At 38.4% G+C, this 15,968-nt stretch overlaps 2 protein-coding genes across 2 annotated transcripts in view; one reads left to right on the top strand and one right to left on the bottom strand.

Annotated features, from left to right (window-relative positions):
• The first annotated feature begins 372 nt into the window (after positions 1–372).
• On the top strand, positions 373–5,269 carry LOC121952779 (parapinopsin-like). Its single transcript, XM_042499608.1, has 4 exons — positions 373–703; positions 1,697–2,025; positions 3,976–4,218; positions 5,156–5,269. The coding sequence occupies exons 1-4, from the start codon at positions 373–375 to the stop codon at positions 5,267–5,269; spliced, it is 1,017 nt and encodes a 338-aa protein (XP_042355542.1).
• Positions 5,270–7,724: 2,455 nt separating this feature from the next.
• The window catches only part of cacna1da (calcium channel, voltage-dependent, L type, alpha 1D subunit, a), an 89,536-nt gene continuing 81,292 nt past the window's right edge, over positions 7,725–15,968 (bottom strand). Inside the window, exons 43-48 of the mRNA XM_042508265.1 lie at positions 15,315–15,341; positions 14,157–14,285; positions 13,863–14,002; positions 12,553–12,659; positions 10,991–11,308; positions 7,725–8,701 (exon numbers count right to left, since the gene is read on the bottom strand). Coding sequence (XP_042364199.1) covers positions 8,396–8,701; positions 10,991–11,308; positions 12,553–12,659; positions 13,863–14,002; positions 14,157–14,285; positions 15,315–15,341 — 1,027 coding nt within the window. The 3' untranslated portion in view covers positions 7,725–8,395. The remainder of the gene's footprint in view (positions 8,702–10,990; positions 11,309–12,552; positions 12,660–13,862; positions 14,003–14,156; positions 14,286–15,314; positions 15,342–15,968) is intronic.

The following is a 15,968-nucleotide window of genomic DNA, read 5'->3' as shown; positions in this document are numbered from 1 at the left end:
TGAATGGAAACAAGAGGACCAGACAGAGATCATCAGCCCTCATCAATATTTACTGGAGTTACTACACGTTGTGAAACACCTCTGAGCGTTTCTTTTTTTGCACTTGCTTAGCAGACTTGATCCTGCTGAGCAGCACTGTGTGGAGTCATCCTTTTCAAAGTGCCTTCACAATCAAGTAAAAGGACAGGGATCAAGGATCATCATCATTTGGAGGAATTACTCTTTGTTAAATCCAGATCTGGAGGACTTATTCTTAGACTGCTGCCATCTAATCTCAGCTGTCACACTCGAGCGGCGAGATATTGAACTTCTAGAAGCTCCGGGACAAGAAGAAGAAACAACCTCAACACTTCTTAAAAAGGTTTGATTGCCATGCAGCCGACTGTTTACTTCCCAAATGCTTCCCTCTACGTCGGACCACACGGGGAACCCCCTCTGTCACGCACTGGCTACATCCTGCTCTCCATCATTATGGCCTTTTTCACCGGTCCTGCCATCATACTCAACGCTACAGTGATCATTGTCTCCCTCATGCACAAGCAGCTGAGGCAGCCGCTCAACTACGCTCTGGTGAACATGGCTGTGGCTGACCTGGGCACAGCTATGACTGGAGGGCTGCTGTCTGTGGTCAACAACGCCCAGGGGTACTTCTCCCTGGGAAGGACAGGCTGCGTGATGGAGGGCTTTGCAGTATCCTTGTTTGGTGAGTAAAAAAGCAGAGCGTAGTAGGTTAAAGCATTGAAACCTGAGCAAATCTGCTTGTCAAAAGCATGCAAAGAAAGCAATGAGAAAGAAATTGTTAAAATTATTCAAATTAATTGTCACGAATCTCAGCTGTGGAGACACTGGTGTAGATGTCTCTTTGTTGTTTGATTGACTGAACTATTTTTATGGCATGATTTTTTTTATTTATTGTATGCAATGTTTTGTTTATATGGACCCTGAGCCTGGAATAATGATTGATAACTGAATGATTGATAACTGAAATTAGCGAGAAAAAAAAATGAAAAAACAGGAAATTACCTGAAAAAAAAGCTATTTTAAAACAAAAAGTAACTTAAATTTGTAGGATATTTCATGCCAAGTTACTGACTTTCTTTTTTTGCTTTTTTTTTTTTTTTAATTAATTATTTTTATTTATTTGATTTTCTTTTTAAGAAATCAGGGTTTAGATGCATGTGAAAGGTATCAAGGCAGCACAATAAAACTGATGTCAATCCAGGTTTCAAGGGTTAAGTCTTTAAACTAATCATAGTACAGCATGCATATACATGTAGAATTAGGTGTTGATATATAATACTAAGAATCATATAATTTAGTGTACATTACACTTGAAGGAAAATTAGGTCTTTTATCTATTTATTTATTTATCTTTATTTTATATATATATATATTTTTAACAATTTAAAGGCCTTAATGAACAAAATCCAGTTTTTATTTTTTTCATTCCTTCTTTCTTCTGTCCTACTCTTCCTAACTCAGACGCTCAGGGGAAATGTAGTGGCGCAAAGGAAAAGTTGACAAAATACAAAAACTCAAGTAAATTACATATACTTCCAATAATACTTAAGTACTGTTAAAAAAGGTATTATTACTTTGTTCACACCACTTTATCCGCAGAACAATACTGACTGGCGTGTTTCAGTGAGAAGGCGCTGTCCTGCTTCTCCCCTGACTTTCCCTCTCTTGTCCGCAGGCATCACATCTCTGTGCACAGTTGCTCTGATCGCGGTGGAGAGGATGTTTGTTGTATGTAAGCCTCTGGGGCAGATAACCTTCCAAAAGAAGCATGCATTTGGAGGTATCGCCCTGTCCTGGCTGTGGTCTCTCACCTGGAACTTACCTCCCCTCTTTGGTTGGGGCAGGTACGAGCTGGAGGGTGTCGGGACGTCCTGTGCACCAGACTGGCACAACAGAGACCCTAAAAACGTCTCCTACATAATTGCTTACTTTGCAGTGTGCTTTGCAGTTCCCTTTGCTATCATCGTGGCATCCTACACAAAGCTAATGTGGACTTTACACCAGGTGAGCATTTATGAGTCATTCCACGAGACACATCAGATTTGGACTGAACACCCCATAACATTAAGGACATATTTAACTTCCTTTAAATCATATTTGCTCACCTTAGGCATCAAAAGCACCATTATTATTGATTAGTATTTTATGATTTGGGCACAATTCTCCTCAACCCTATTAACCCACAATGGAAGCTGCCTGGATATTATTATAAAATTTAATTGCAATAAAAATCAACATTTTCCTTTTAATCAGATGTCTTTCAAACTAATTAAAAAAATGCAAAAAAACCCCAAAAAACTTAAAATCTCAAACTTTACATTTGACGTCATCACAGGCAGTGGTTAAGTAACAACTCTAAGTACGTTTATTTAAGTCATATACTTTACAGTTTTGAGGCATTTGAGTATTTCCTTACAACACTAAAGAGGGAAACATTGCACATTTCTTCCCACATGTAGTTACTTGTTACTTTTCAATATAAGATTTTACCTCAAAATAACACTTACACAGCCAAAACTTGTGGCTCCATACTTTACAAACAAGAAGTGCCCTTCAGTTGTTAACTCCTTCACAACCCAATCATGCAAACAGAAAAAGTATTGTAATGGTGGTTTTCTCTAAATTAACATTTTTGGCAAAGATATTTTAGGATTAGGATAATTTATGTTCTTTTTACTTTCCATTCCAATGGACAAAAAATCAGAACACAGGAATCACTTAAAAATGACGATAAATGGTCTTAACAGACCTTTTTTCAACAAAAAACATATTTATTTATTTTTTATGAATGCGTAAACTCACATCAGTGGCTAAAGTGATGTTATAAAACAAATGAAAAAAACCTGACTAAAAGCTGTTAATCTTCAGATAATATTTTGACATGCCTAAAATATATCTTGTGTTTACTCTAAAAACTGTTTAAAGACAAATTAAGTAGCTTAACAATATGATTAATAGATTAAAATGTGCCTTACTTTTCCTTCCTCACATTTGGCCATGCTTGTTAAAAAAGGCAGCTTGGCTCTACTGCAGTCGACCTCATATGATGTGGAACACTGTGATTGGCTGACAGACATCCTATCAAATAAGTCTGTGAATTTGGGTGGAGTCATGTGACAGTAATCATAAATCCAGAAATTCTAGAAAAGTTATGTCCGTTTACGTTAAGAAGTCAGTTTCCCCTCTAAACTTCTCAAATGGTTTTATTATGCCACTGCAACTGCAACAGCCTGCACAACCCTCACTTTGTACTCAAAAATGAATTGATCCGATTTGGTGGTCAAAGGTCACCGTGACCTCACAAAACACCTTCTTTGGCCGTAACATAATTCATGCACAAGGTTTCACACAAATATCTGATAAGATACAATGATGAAGTGATAATATTTTATACTAAACTGGATTTTTAACATTAGCTGCACTGTGATCAGCTGCAACAGTAAATCACTGCCAACTTGTTGCTTCAGTACAATAATCATACATAATACTCACATGGGACATTTTTTTGCAGAAATAGTAGCTCATCCTCAACTAATCCTCTGTTCTCCAATGTAAAAATAGTCTTGTTTTGTGGTTTTTATTTATTATTTTTTTTGTGTGGCAAAAAGGTACTTCATCTTGCATTGTGTTGCGCAACCTTTTGTTGTAGAATGACAATAAATTAACATCCAGCCTTTATTTTTTATTATTTAAGCACATTTTACTGAAAAAAAAAACACATAAAAAAGTACTCTTATTGATGTAGGATTTTAACTGCAGGATTTTTATTGGAGTATTTTTACAGGTGTATTGGTACTTAACTTAAGCAGAGGAGTACTTTTTCTATGATTAATCATAGAGTGCACAGTGACACACAGTGGTAACCTGTCTTTATTGAACCCGATACTCTGCAGTCATGTGACATGCATCGGCCACTGGACCCCAGACTTCTTTAAACGTTATTTTGTGTCACAGGTGTCAAAGCTGGCCTGTCTGGAAGATGGTGCAGTGGCTAAAGGTGAAATGAAGGTGGCGTTCATGGTGATTCTGATGGTCCTGACGTTTCTGATCAGCTGGATGCCTTACGCCAGCCTGGCCATGCTGGTGGTCTATAACCCTGAAGTAGAGATTCACCCGCTGGTGGGCACGGTGCCTGTTTACCTGGCCAAGAGCAGCACTGTGTACAATCCTATCATCTACATTTATCTCAACAAACAGGTAACGTAGCTCCATGTGCAGGTAATTGTGTGATGTAGATGTGATGAATAAAACAGGGTAAAAGCTTGCTGTAAATCAGCCACAAAATACTTCACATCGGCACCATCTAGTGGTATTTATGGACAGTGTTATATGTTTTAACAGATCAGGGGTAAAGATAAATACATTAAAGTGTAATTATAACTCTCTGTTAATGTTTTATTTGGATTTGATTTGATTGATTTCACTTTATTATCAGAATATTTTCTAGTTTTGTTTTGCATCACAGGAGCAAACACTGTATTAAATACATACACATAAATACTAAAACAAAACGTAACAACAAAACATACTACAGACACTACATGTCCCATCAGACATTACTTTACGTTTGTAGCGCAAATTATTTAATTATTATAGTAAATATTATAATTTTATTGGATTAATTTAAAACATTTCACAAGATTTTTAAATCCACCTTTCCTACTGAATGCATTTTTTAAAACATAATTTCAGTTTTGTTCTCCAAATTTTTCAGTGTATATGTACATTTGTATATTATTAAAAAAAAAGTCCTCAGGTACAGCAAAAGTTAAGATTAGTATTACAGCGGGGTTACAACTTTATTAATAAACACTGTGTTCCCACTACATTATAGTCTATTATGAAGATTTTTTATATATTTATATACTTCTTATGAATGCTTAATAGTGGGAGTTAAAGGAAAAGTGTTGTTGAAAAGTGTGCAATTATTTATTTGTCACACAATTTTTAATTAGTGTTAATTGATATTATTATATAGCATACATAATTTATATGATTTGGATTTGTTTGTATGCACAGTATACTGGCTGCTGAATGATTTCTGAATGTTGGTTAATTTGTTAAAAAAAAAAAGAGACGGTATGCCTCATCCTGGCTGAACTTTTTATGCTCTTGCTCATTTTATTTTCTATAGTTTCGTAAACACGCGGTGCCCTTCCTGCTGTGTGGGAGAGAGCCCTCTGTGGACGTCGAAGCATCAGAGGTGACGACTGCAGAGATTGCAATGAGCAAAGTTACTCCTGCCTGAAATGTATTTACACCCTCAACCATCGATTAAAAATGTTTTTGCCTAAAAGGTGTACAAGTCAGTTTCCACATTTGATTTGTCACCTGCTGCACACACATCAGTGAAATCTTTGTTTGTTAAACTAGATTTAATTGTTGTTTTAATAGCAAATACTGAGAGTTCAGACTGAGTGGTGATAAAAAACAGTGTTTGTTCTCTAAAAAGAAATACAGGAAAACAGTAATTCAGCATAAGTTTATTCAATGATGATCAATAGAAAATAAAATATCAGTATCGATTCAAATAAAGTCAAGGCCAAAATAAAATGAAAAATACAAAAAAATGTATTGATACAAAACCTAGAAGGTTATAGTAAAGCATTTGCTACTAAGAGAAATGATGTTTACTGAATAAAAACATTAAGGAGCAAATATCAAGACTTTCAAGTAGAGAACATTACCATGGGTCTTTCCATACTTTTGTACATATTTTACATTATCTTCTATTTTAATACAGCTTTCATCAGAACATTAATAGATGTAATAGTAATTATAATCATAACCATATGAAGAAAACTAATAGAAACGTTCAAATCAATATGTGTTTCTCTGTAAACTGGTACTTTACCTTTTTATTTTTTCCCTACCTGCGAACAGAGAAACAGTGCACCTTGAAAATATTTTTTTAATACTCTTTCATTCCCAGCATTGTAAGGTGAGGTGTAAATGACAAATATAGATTCCACTAAACCATACACACAGTCACAAAAAGTACAAAATTGTCTCACCTTAATACACAAATCTGTTTAGAAAAAGGAGAAACAAAAGCACTATACAGTTACTTGTGCAAAGACAAACAGCTATGTGCTAATATTTAAATACCATTGGTATAGACTGAACCAAATCATTATTTTCTTTTCTCAGGAATCCCTGACATGAGGTAAAAGTAAGTTCTTTTCATCTTTAGTTTAACACAACTTTTAAAAGTGTTTACAAAATAATGCATATCTTCAGTTCATCAGTACTGTAATTGCTACGAATAGTACAATGTGCCTGTTATGTGCATTGGTCCTTTTATATGACGGTCATCAACAAAAGGACTAGAACACATTTTTTTTTTTTTACTCACAAACAATTCAAAGAGCCCTTTCAATGTGCACACAAAATGGAAAACCTACATTTTCATGACAGTATTCGGTTGAATTGGAGTACAATACGCACTCGCCTACAAATCAAACACTCATGAACGACACATTTAATATCCTCGGTGCTTACTCAAACTCTCAACGGTAACGCCTGAAAAAGCCCACTTCAGTTGATTTAGCCTGTTACAGATCGATTAATGATAAAAAGATATTTTGTCGTCTCGTGTTCCAACTTGTGGGCTTCAGTTGCTTCTTTTTTTATGCATCCAGGGTGAGTTTTCCCTCCTAGTCTCATCAACAAACATGATCAGGGAAAATAAAATCTCCTTCAAAGACTCCACTGTGGGACACCGTGACAGACAAAGAAGCTGAGACAATGATATGTTGTCACCGTTGCCTAACGAGGTATACTGTATGCAGGAACCAGGCAGGCTGAGAGAGAAAGGGGCAGGGGGTTAGTATTGCTTAGCCTCTCTCCAGCATCCTGACACCAGGACACCCTCTGTCCCTCCACCTAACAACGCGCGTCGGACTGTTTCTGACCTTTGGATGTGTGCATGTGTCTCCTGCCGCCGCAGGCTGCGAGGCCTCACACACTACATGAAGGCTAAGATGTGATTGCCAAGATTCAGTACAAAGGTTTTAATGGAATTACACCATCAACAAAGAGTTATGTCATGGAAAATCCCAGCACAATTAATTTATCCCTGTTATAACCATCTGTCATTTTTCGTTCTTTCAGCAGCAAAAAGGCATTTCAGTAGGGGCTGACGGAACCTAGGTTTGACTCTGAAACCAACTAAAAAAGCAGCATTGATAATGCACTATGCATTTTAAAATCCTTGTGCATGCCCTGCACAAAATATGCAAACAAATGTGTTCGTCACATCTGTATAAAATTTCAGCGCTGGATCCTTGAGGCTTGCCTTCTAAAAATGCTCCTTTAAAGGGGGCGTAACCTTATGCAACTGGTGTTGGTTGAATGAACTAAGCTAAGAAATCAAAGCCATTTGCATATCTTGTGCAGAAGTGTTGTCACACAAGCAGAACTTCTTAAAAATGCTGTTTTGTATATGCAAAATAAAGGGTGCATATTAGCAAAAAAAAAAAAAGAAAGGCAAATAAACATCAGAATCTTGTACCTAATAAAGTCTGCTTTTATAGCATAACAGGAGTCACAAGGGTCCATATTGCTGATCTTTTAAATGATACATAATTACAAAATATAGAATATCTCTTTACAAAGTTTCTTTTGTTATATAATACAATTTACAGCATATCAACTATGAAATATTAATCAGGATATTCTAAAATTTTAAAATAACCTGCCTGCTAGTGCATTTATCACAAATGCTTTTGTCGCTTCAAAAGTACATATCTCAAGTTGAATGATGCTATAAGTAGGACAGTAAGTTCCTGCATAATCTGGTAGGACTCTACTGGTGCTCTTCACTTTTTGACTTGGCTGTAGCGCTCAATAAACGTTCTGCTCTAACGACAAAGGGATCAGGTCATACTAATGACTACAGGGAGGAGATATGCCTTTCTATGCTTGCATTGAAAACTTGCATGATATGCCAAACCTTAATAAAGTGACCGAGGTAATGACATCGTACATCTGATTGTCATCACCTTTAGAGACCCGTCCTAGAGAGTATCTCACACCTTTGCCAATTGGTCCATCTTTCACTGGCATCAATATCGTCATCTCTGGTTGGCTGCAGGCCGAACCTGTACGTCACCTCCAGCTCGAGGCCCTCGACAGGAGGGTGCCGTCAGTCCCTCTGTGCTCAGCAGGGATGGTATCTGGCTCTGTGCTGTGACCTCCTCATCTGGCAGGTGGAGAACAACTAAATGAACAGGACTAATGTGTCTCTCGTCTTTATGCCTTTTTCTCTTCGATGTAAAAGGCACTTCTTTTGGTCAGAGCCAACAGATGCATTTCTTTTTAAATTTTTCGCTGATTGTAGTCTGACAAGGTTCTGAGATTTCTCCAGCCACTGCTATAAAGTCGTAATGCAGATCATCTCGTCTGCCAGGTCCTCCTCGTAAGGAGCTCTCGGTTCTGTCTCTGGCTCCTCGTCGCTGTAGCTGGCTGCGGTGTCCTGCAGTTCATAGTCCCTTGGAGTCAGAAGGGGGAACACGTTAACCCCGTTGACGCTCGGGGCCATCCCTCCGTTCAGCAGGTGGCTGGCTGCGCTCTCCATCTCATCTATCGTCATCTCACATGCATCTGCTATCTCGTGCTTTGTGGCAGCGACGAACTTGGGATCCTTGGCGTATCTCCCAAGCCCTTCAGATATCAAAACCTACCCGACAGGATGAGAGGAAAAAAATATGTTACTGTTTCTGAAATCTTGTTTTATTTTATCTCGCTTGTCACATTTTGTTTTGGCAGCAGCATACATTTAAAAATGCGCCTGAGCTCTTAGAATTAAAGGTGCTAACATACAGGGTTCTGCGCCTTGTCCCCATCTGAGAACCCTTTTTTGTTCTTGGTAGATACTTTTATAAAGATTCTGCCTGGAGCTGTGAAAGTCTCCATCTAGAACCACCTAAGAAAGGTTCTATAGAACCCTTTTATGTGATTGTTCCACCCACAGCCCTCTCTAAGGGTTCTATCAAGAACCTTTCCACTATCTAAGGGTGCTTTGAACAGGGTTCCCACACATTTTCATGGAAAATATTTCAAAACTTCTCCATGACTTTTCAAGGACCCAAAATATTTTGTTTCTTGCTGAGCATTTTTTTAACATGTCAGATTTAAACTTTATTCCATTAATAATTTAAATTTCCCAAATAATGTGTTTAAGGACCGTTGGAAATTTGAAAATCCAATGACACTTTCTGTTTTGATTTTTTGCCATGATTTTTCAAACATAATGTCAGATAGGGAATGGTGGGAAAAAATAGCAAACGCACATGACAGTAAACAAGACGTCAAACAACGACACAAATTTCCATGACTTTTCCAAAACATTCAATAATTTTAACTAATTCCATGACTTTTCCAGGCCTAGAAACTGTGACTGTAAAATTCCATGATTTTTCTAGGTTTTCCATGACTGTGGGAACCCTGTGTTTAAATATTTGAGGGTGAGGATCTTTTAAAACCAATGCTTCCAACAATCCTCGAAGAACTCGAAGGGTTCTTTAGATGAAGAAGGTTCTTAAATGTGCGGTCTGTGATTATCGTCCAATATACTTTCTGTCAAAATCAGCAAACACATTCTTCTCACTGTCAGCTAACTGTCCCTTTGTATGAGAGGAAAAATAAATCTGGTGATCAAACGCAGTCCTGGCTCTGTAAAAGGAACACAAACAAAGTGGCTCCGACCAAGCTTCACAACACTGTTGTAGCCGTAGCAACAGGAAGCGTTTGTGCTCATGCACAGGACAGGGGGAAGGCTGTGTAAAAGAGAGAGGCAGGTGGAGCGACAGGAACGGTTTATCTGGCAGCACATGATGAAGTGAATTATAAAGAACGAGAGATGGCAGAAAAAAAGCCAAAGAGGGGAAAGTCAGAGGAACAAAAAATTACAAAAAAGGCGGTAATGATTGAGCCAGGGACAAAAGCTGCGTCAACAATTGTGAGGCTTTTCAACGGTGGAGAGAGCTCCGGCGATTAGGCATGAAGACGGATATAGAGGTTGCTATGTTTCTAATTAGAAGGCGTACTTGTAGGTCAGCTGTGAAATAACTTCGGATATATTACTTTTCAAATTTACTACAAAAGACCTCACATTATCTCCATTGGAATTACATTACACCGTTTAGTCTGTTTTGTCTGTTACTTATTGAGGCTTACTTACACTCGGGCAGCAGATGATGTGGATTCCACCATATCGCTCTTTTGAGCTGATCTCTGCACTTGTGTTTGTTTTGGTTTTGAGTTCAATTATAAAGAGTCATAGGTCAAGGATCATAGACTCGACCCAGCTCATTCTGTGTATCTGGAAGAGCCCACACAGGCCGGAGTTTACAGAGTGGCTGAAACTCATGACAGACTGCTGCCTTTGAAAGTATGATAGAGTGAATAATCCCCCGAACGAGACCAGTCAAATATGGCAAATCTTTCTGTCTCACATTAGAGGAGTAACACCTTAGAAGTGGTGGAGGCTACTCAGCGACGAGATGTTTACATATGAATGAATGTGTAGACTGTATTGTGTATACGTATAAATGTATATGTATGTCTAAGAGCGATTAGGGTACCAGGGAGGGTTTTATGTGGCTGCCTTTTAAGTTGGGTGTTTCTTGTTGCGTTTCTTTCATGTTAGTTTAGTTCGTCTGATTTGGTTTGATTTACTTTTTTTTGACTGTGGATCCTTTTATATCTATATCATTTGTATTTTTGTATAAATTCTAACAGTCAGTATGTTTAAATTGATGTTAAAATGAACACAAATCTGCATAACAAAAGAGAAGAATCATAGACTCCACCTTTAATGGAACCCGTAGTCTTACATAAAACCCTTAAAGAACCCTTCTGTCAAAAAAAGGTTCTTCAATAGTTCTGGGTAGAGTGTGTGAGATCAAATTATGAGTCACACACGTATTATCCCCTCCCTACATCTCAACTGAGACTTCAAACTCACCGCTTCCACAAGGCTGGTGGCGCTCCCTCTCTTCTGGTGGTACTGGTTGTGGTACTCAGGTGGCACCTGCAGGTGGACAGGTGAGTACGTCCTCTGGGAGAACTCGGGGTCGTCTGTGTACCAAGAGCTCTTGCGCACAGACACTTGGCTGCTAGCAGCACTCTCCCTGTGTGGGTGGTCCACACGGATGAGAGGGGTGTAGTATGGGGACTGGTCTTTACTGGCCGGTGTGGCGGGGGGAGTGGCCCAGGAGCGGGTGGAGCGGGTCGGGGAGAGGCGGTGGGCTCTGCTGGAGTCCAGGCCTGCTACAGCCATAACCTGATGGTTCGGAGGAGAATATCTTTATAGAAGGCGCACATTGGCAGTTAGAGCACAGTCAAGCGAGTGTGTGCAAAATTTAGATCAGATTCAGCTTTATTGTCACTGCACAGAGTACTGGAGTACTGGAGTACTGGAGTACTGGAGTACTGGAGTACTGGAACTAAGACGACAAAATTCAGTTTAGCACCTCACCAGAAGTGCAAAAAAAACAAACAAAAAAAATCCCAGTAAAAATTAAGATTAATGCACAAAATTTACAGAATAGAATATGGAATAAACAAGAATAAACAGTAAGGGGTATAAATACACTAGTTAATACTGTATGTGTAGTATAAACAGTATTAACAGTTGTAGAAAATAGATAAGATATATAAAACTATAACAATGGTTCCCAACTGGTAGGTCGCAATCCAAAAGTGGGTCACAAACTATTATGAATAAACCGCAAGTGACTCTCAACCATTTCAAGTTTGTGTAAAACTGGAGGTGTTTGTCCTACATGATGTGACAATTCAATGATCATTTTTGTTGTAAAGTTTCTGGCTGTGATAAATGGTGTCAATTTGGTGATTTTTTAATCTCTGCGGGCTGCAGTTTGGAAGACATGTTTTCTTTAAAAATCGTCAAAATTTTTTCAAGAAAAGAAAATTGCCAAAATTAAAAAAAAAACAAAACACCGATATTAAAAAAACAAACAAACAACAAAAATTCTCCAAATTTGAATAAGTAAATGTTTTTTTTCTGACAAAGCTCTGGGCTAGGCCCCCAATGTCTTCCAATGATAAACCCCCTTCCTGGTTTTAACTAATTGCACTTTATTCTTGCAATATGTTGTATGTTATTATGTTTTTCACCCATGTTATTTACATTTTGTCAAATAAATCTGAATATGTTATGATTTCTTTTATATACTGACCTTGAGTTGGGAACCACTGCTCTATAGATCAGGTATTTTACAATATAAACAGTGGCATAAATATGATTACTGGTAAGTATGTGCAGTATGAGCTTTAATATACATGCATGGGTATGTGAGAGTGTGTTTAGTGCAGTTAGTAGGTGAATGCGAGGTTGGCAGTGTTAGATAAGTAAGAGTTTCCCCATGCTGCAACAAATATACATGTTTTTTTACAACTTAATTTAGAGACTGAGGGGAATTCCAAACATGTTCAAAATGTGACATAGTGATCAAAACAATGTGAGTGAGCAAACAGTGCAGGTGAGCCATGTGCCTGTGTTACCTGGTGCTGCATAAGGTGCAGTGGTAGAGCAGTACGCTGATGTGGAAGCTCGTCCTGGCTACTTTGTCTGCGCAGACACTCAAAGTTGAAGGATGGTCTCCTGTGACCTGAACGAGTCAGGAGTGGACCAGTGAGTGACCTCATGCAGTAAGCTTTGACAGCATGCAAACACTACTAAAGGAATTTAAAAGCGTGTGAGAGGGTAAATCATACAGCGAGTGTTGAATGTGTTGGTGTGAGTGCATTTAGTAGGAGAGGCTCTTTGATGACAAAAAAAGATGTTTTATGACTTCTTTTATTCTGGGCAGCAAATGTCACATTTTCATTATTGGTTCATAACTAGCCTACAAACTGTAGTTTTGTTATATTTGCAAATTAATGCAACATAAGCCATCTCGACAACATCACAGGACAGCAAAACCACCTGTATAGGAGCCAGATTAGAATTTTACAGAGGATTCCCACACATTTCCATGGACAAAATTTCATAACATTTTCATTACTTTTCAAGGGCCTTTCATACTTTTTTTTTCTTGTATCACTTGTCCAGCGTTTTTCAAATATATATGATTCAAAATCTCTTCATGCATACATTCTGTGCAGTGTGCTTCTGGGAACGTTTTGGTTCTCAGATTTTGCTGCGGATTGAGTGCTCTTGACCGCCATGTTACGCTTTGGCACAGGCTGCAGCGGCACAGAGGAAGAGACACTCTGACCGTAAGGCTCAGAAAGAGCTTCCCTCTTCTGCCTACAAGTGGTGAATTTACAGTTCACAGCAAATTAATACGAGACAGTCTCTGGCTTTCGTTTGATATCTAATTTTGGCAAAAAATATTGTTGCACATGTGTGATCTGTTGTTATTGCCATTAGCTTGTTTAATATATCACATGTTGCTGTCACACTGAACATGGAAAAAAAAACAAAACTGTTGAAGATTAGTATTTAATGGTGGAATCTGATTCGAATACATCATTCTGAGTCGGGTACGGCCCTACTAGCATTTAAGTGTCTTTCAGTTAAAGGGTCATTGTTCAGTAAATCAGACATTATCAGTGGTAACTTTATATTATAAGGACAGCACACATCAATCAACATTTCTGTAAATGGGCCAGTGTTTGCCATCAGGCTTATTTTCAACTCTAGTCCTTTGGCAAGATGTTTTGAAACCTATAAATGATGCAGCACTCTATTGTATTGCTTTATACAGGCATTATTTTCTACCAAAAATAATTTGCACTATTCAGTGGGTACTTTGTTAAAAAAACATTTCAAAGTAGGATAGGTTGTAGGATAAAAGAGGGTGAGATACCTTGAGGCGTTGCAGGAAGCAACCGTCTCTTTGGTGACCTCCGTGAGTCGCGGTAGAGAGGCTGCTCGTCATCGTCATAGTAACTGTCGGGGTGATGGTAACCTTTGGGAGTCTCATACTCTGTATCACTGTTCTGGTACCTGGGCAAATATAGAATAAGGAGCATGTTGGACAGCAATTCATTTTGCACATACTTTCCTAAAACACTTTTATTTATACATCTTTAAAGGTGTTTCTTATCCTGAGCAGGGTTAAACTGCACATATTCTGCTCATATGTCAGAAAGACAAATACCTGTCCCCTGACAGCATGCTGTCGTCCTCATAAAACTCCTCCCCGCTGTAATACTCCCCAGAGAAACGGTCCTCATCAAACTCCTCCTCCCTGCGGATGGTGGGGTGGCGTCCATCAACACCCTGGGACCTGATGAGAGGTCAGGGTAAAGGGATTAGAGCGGGCACGCTGCTGCTGTTCAGTAACTGGAATTGGGCCATGCACTGCCATGCAGACGCAAGCCTCCAGGGGGCAGCGATGCAACTGACCACCCTCGCTAATATTAACCACAGCCAATCAAAACAACAGGCAGAGGATTCGAGCTGAGAAGCATCACTCTGTCATCTAAACATCCCATCACCTTGACGTCCATTATTAGATTAACTAAAAAACTCAAGGATCAAGGACTCTTTATTGACATTCCAGCCATGCAGTACATGAGAAGATCAGAATTAAGTACTCAGGTCCTGGTGATCATTAAATAATAACATTATAATGACTAAAACTCTGGTTTAGCAAATTAGTAATTTAATAAATAAATTAAAAAAGTGAGCAGTGCAGTATGTAAACAGTAAAATCCTAAACTCCAAAAAACAAACAAACAAAAAAAACCCACAAGAGACATTTCTAAAAGTGCCCTATAAAATATAAAGTAAAAAATAAAGTAGAATTAAAAAATATTAAAATCACAATAAGTCGCTGTTAAAATAGCAACAGTTAAGAATCAAAAAGGCAGTTCAGAAAACACAGATCTGTTCCGGAGTGAGTTTAGTGTAGGACCTTTAAGGATTTGAGCATCAAAGAGAACTAGCAGTGATTTAAAGGGTGATTATTACAAACATTCTCATCCATGTCCTTGTTTTCGAGCATCTGGTTCCTTCTTCAAAGCAAGCACGTCACTTTGACACATGCATAAAGCAGGGCTGCTCTCAGCGATATGCTGGCCACTAACATTTAGGTTATTTCTACTTTAAAGCATCGACTCTGCATCATAACAGAGGCAGATATCCACCAGACAAATAACTGGCCAGCATATAGCACATAACACTGACTGAGCAAGGATGCATCCATTCCCCGATCCAAAAACCAAGTCAAAATGAAACAAATAAACATAAAAATAAAGTCCTTGTTTTGCTGTCGAGACAAACTGCTGGAGCCAAACCTAGAAAAGCAACATACCTAACATAGGTCTCATAGTAGCGCCTTCTGTCCAAGAAAGCAGAGGGATGGTTGAGAGAAAGCATTTTGGTTAGGAAGGAGAAAGGGAGGAGAGAACACAGAGAAAAAGACACAGAGAGAGCATGACATATATATATCATACAGTATATGAAACATATACAGCATTCTCATATATATGTATGAGGAGGAGAGAGAGCGTGATGGCGGATGTCGACTCCAGTGTTGGTTGACAATTCCATTTTCTATTCTTGAGATAAGAAACAAACTAAAAGCCATTTCTCTTTTGTAAAGTGGCAGCAATGAAATTGTCCCCCAAACTTATTGGGCACTAAAGAAAAACAGGCCCAACACTGGAGCGGCTGACTAAACAGAGCATGGGAAATCAGGAGATAAGTGTGCTATTGATCACTTATGAAATTAACTGTCAGTATGAGAGTGGGCTTGCGATCCATTATGGAGTGAAAGGTTTACAGTACAATAAAGGTTTGTGAAAAGGGAAGGTTTGATAAGAAGCTGGGTTCTGCCTGTGGGTAAAAAAAAACAACTTATGCAACAGATAATGTCCTTTGTGCTGCAGCGAGTGCTCAATGCATAGATAGTTTTTTTTTCTTTTTTAAAGAAATGTCCTTAGTTATGTGCTGTCATAAGATAGCT

Source organism: Plectropomus leopardus, chromosome 2 (assembly GCF_008729295.1).
Source record: "Plectropomus leopardus isolate mb chromosome 2, YSFRI_Pleo_2.0, whole genome shotgun sequence".
NCBI classification, from domain to species: Eukaryota; Metazoa; Chordata; class Actinopteri; order Perciformes; family Serranidae; genus Plectropomus; species Plectropomus leopardus.
The sequence above is the reverse complement of the archived record's forward strand: the minus strand, read 5'-3'. Positions and strand labels throughout refer to the sequence as shown.

Coding starts and splice junctions, on each gene's coding strand:
- LOC121952779 (XM_042499608.1), top strand. CDS start 373: ATGCAGCCGACTGTTTACTTCCCAAATGCTTCCCTCTACGTCGGACCA. Junction 704..1,696: donor CTTTGCAGTATCCTTGTTTG/GTGAGTAAAAAA, acceptor TCTTGTCCGCAG/GCATCACATCTCTGTGCACA. Junction 4,219..5,155: donor ACATTTATCTCAACAAACAG/GTAACGTAGCTC, acceptor TATTTTCTATAG/TTTCGTAAACACGCGGTGCC.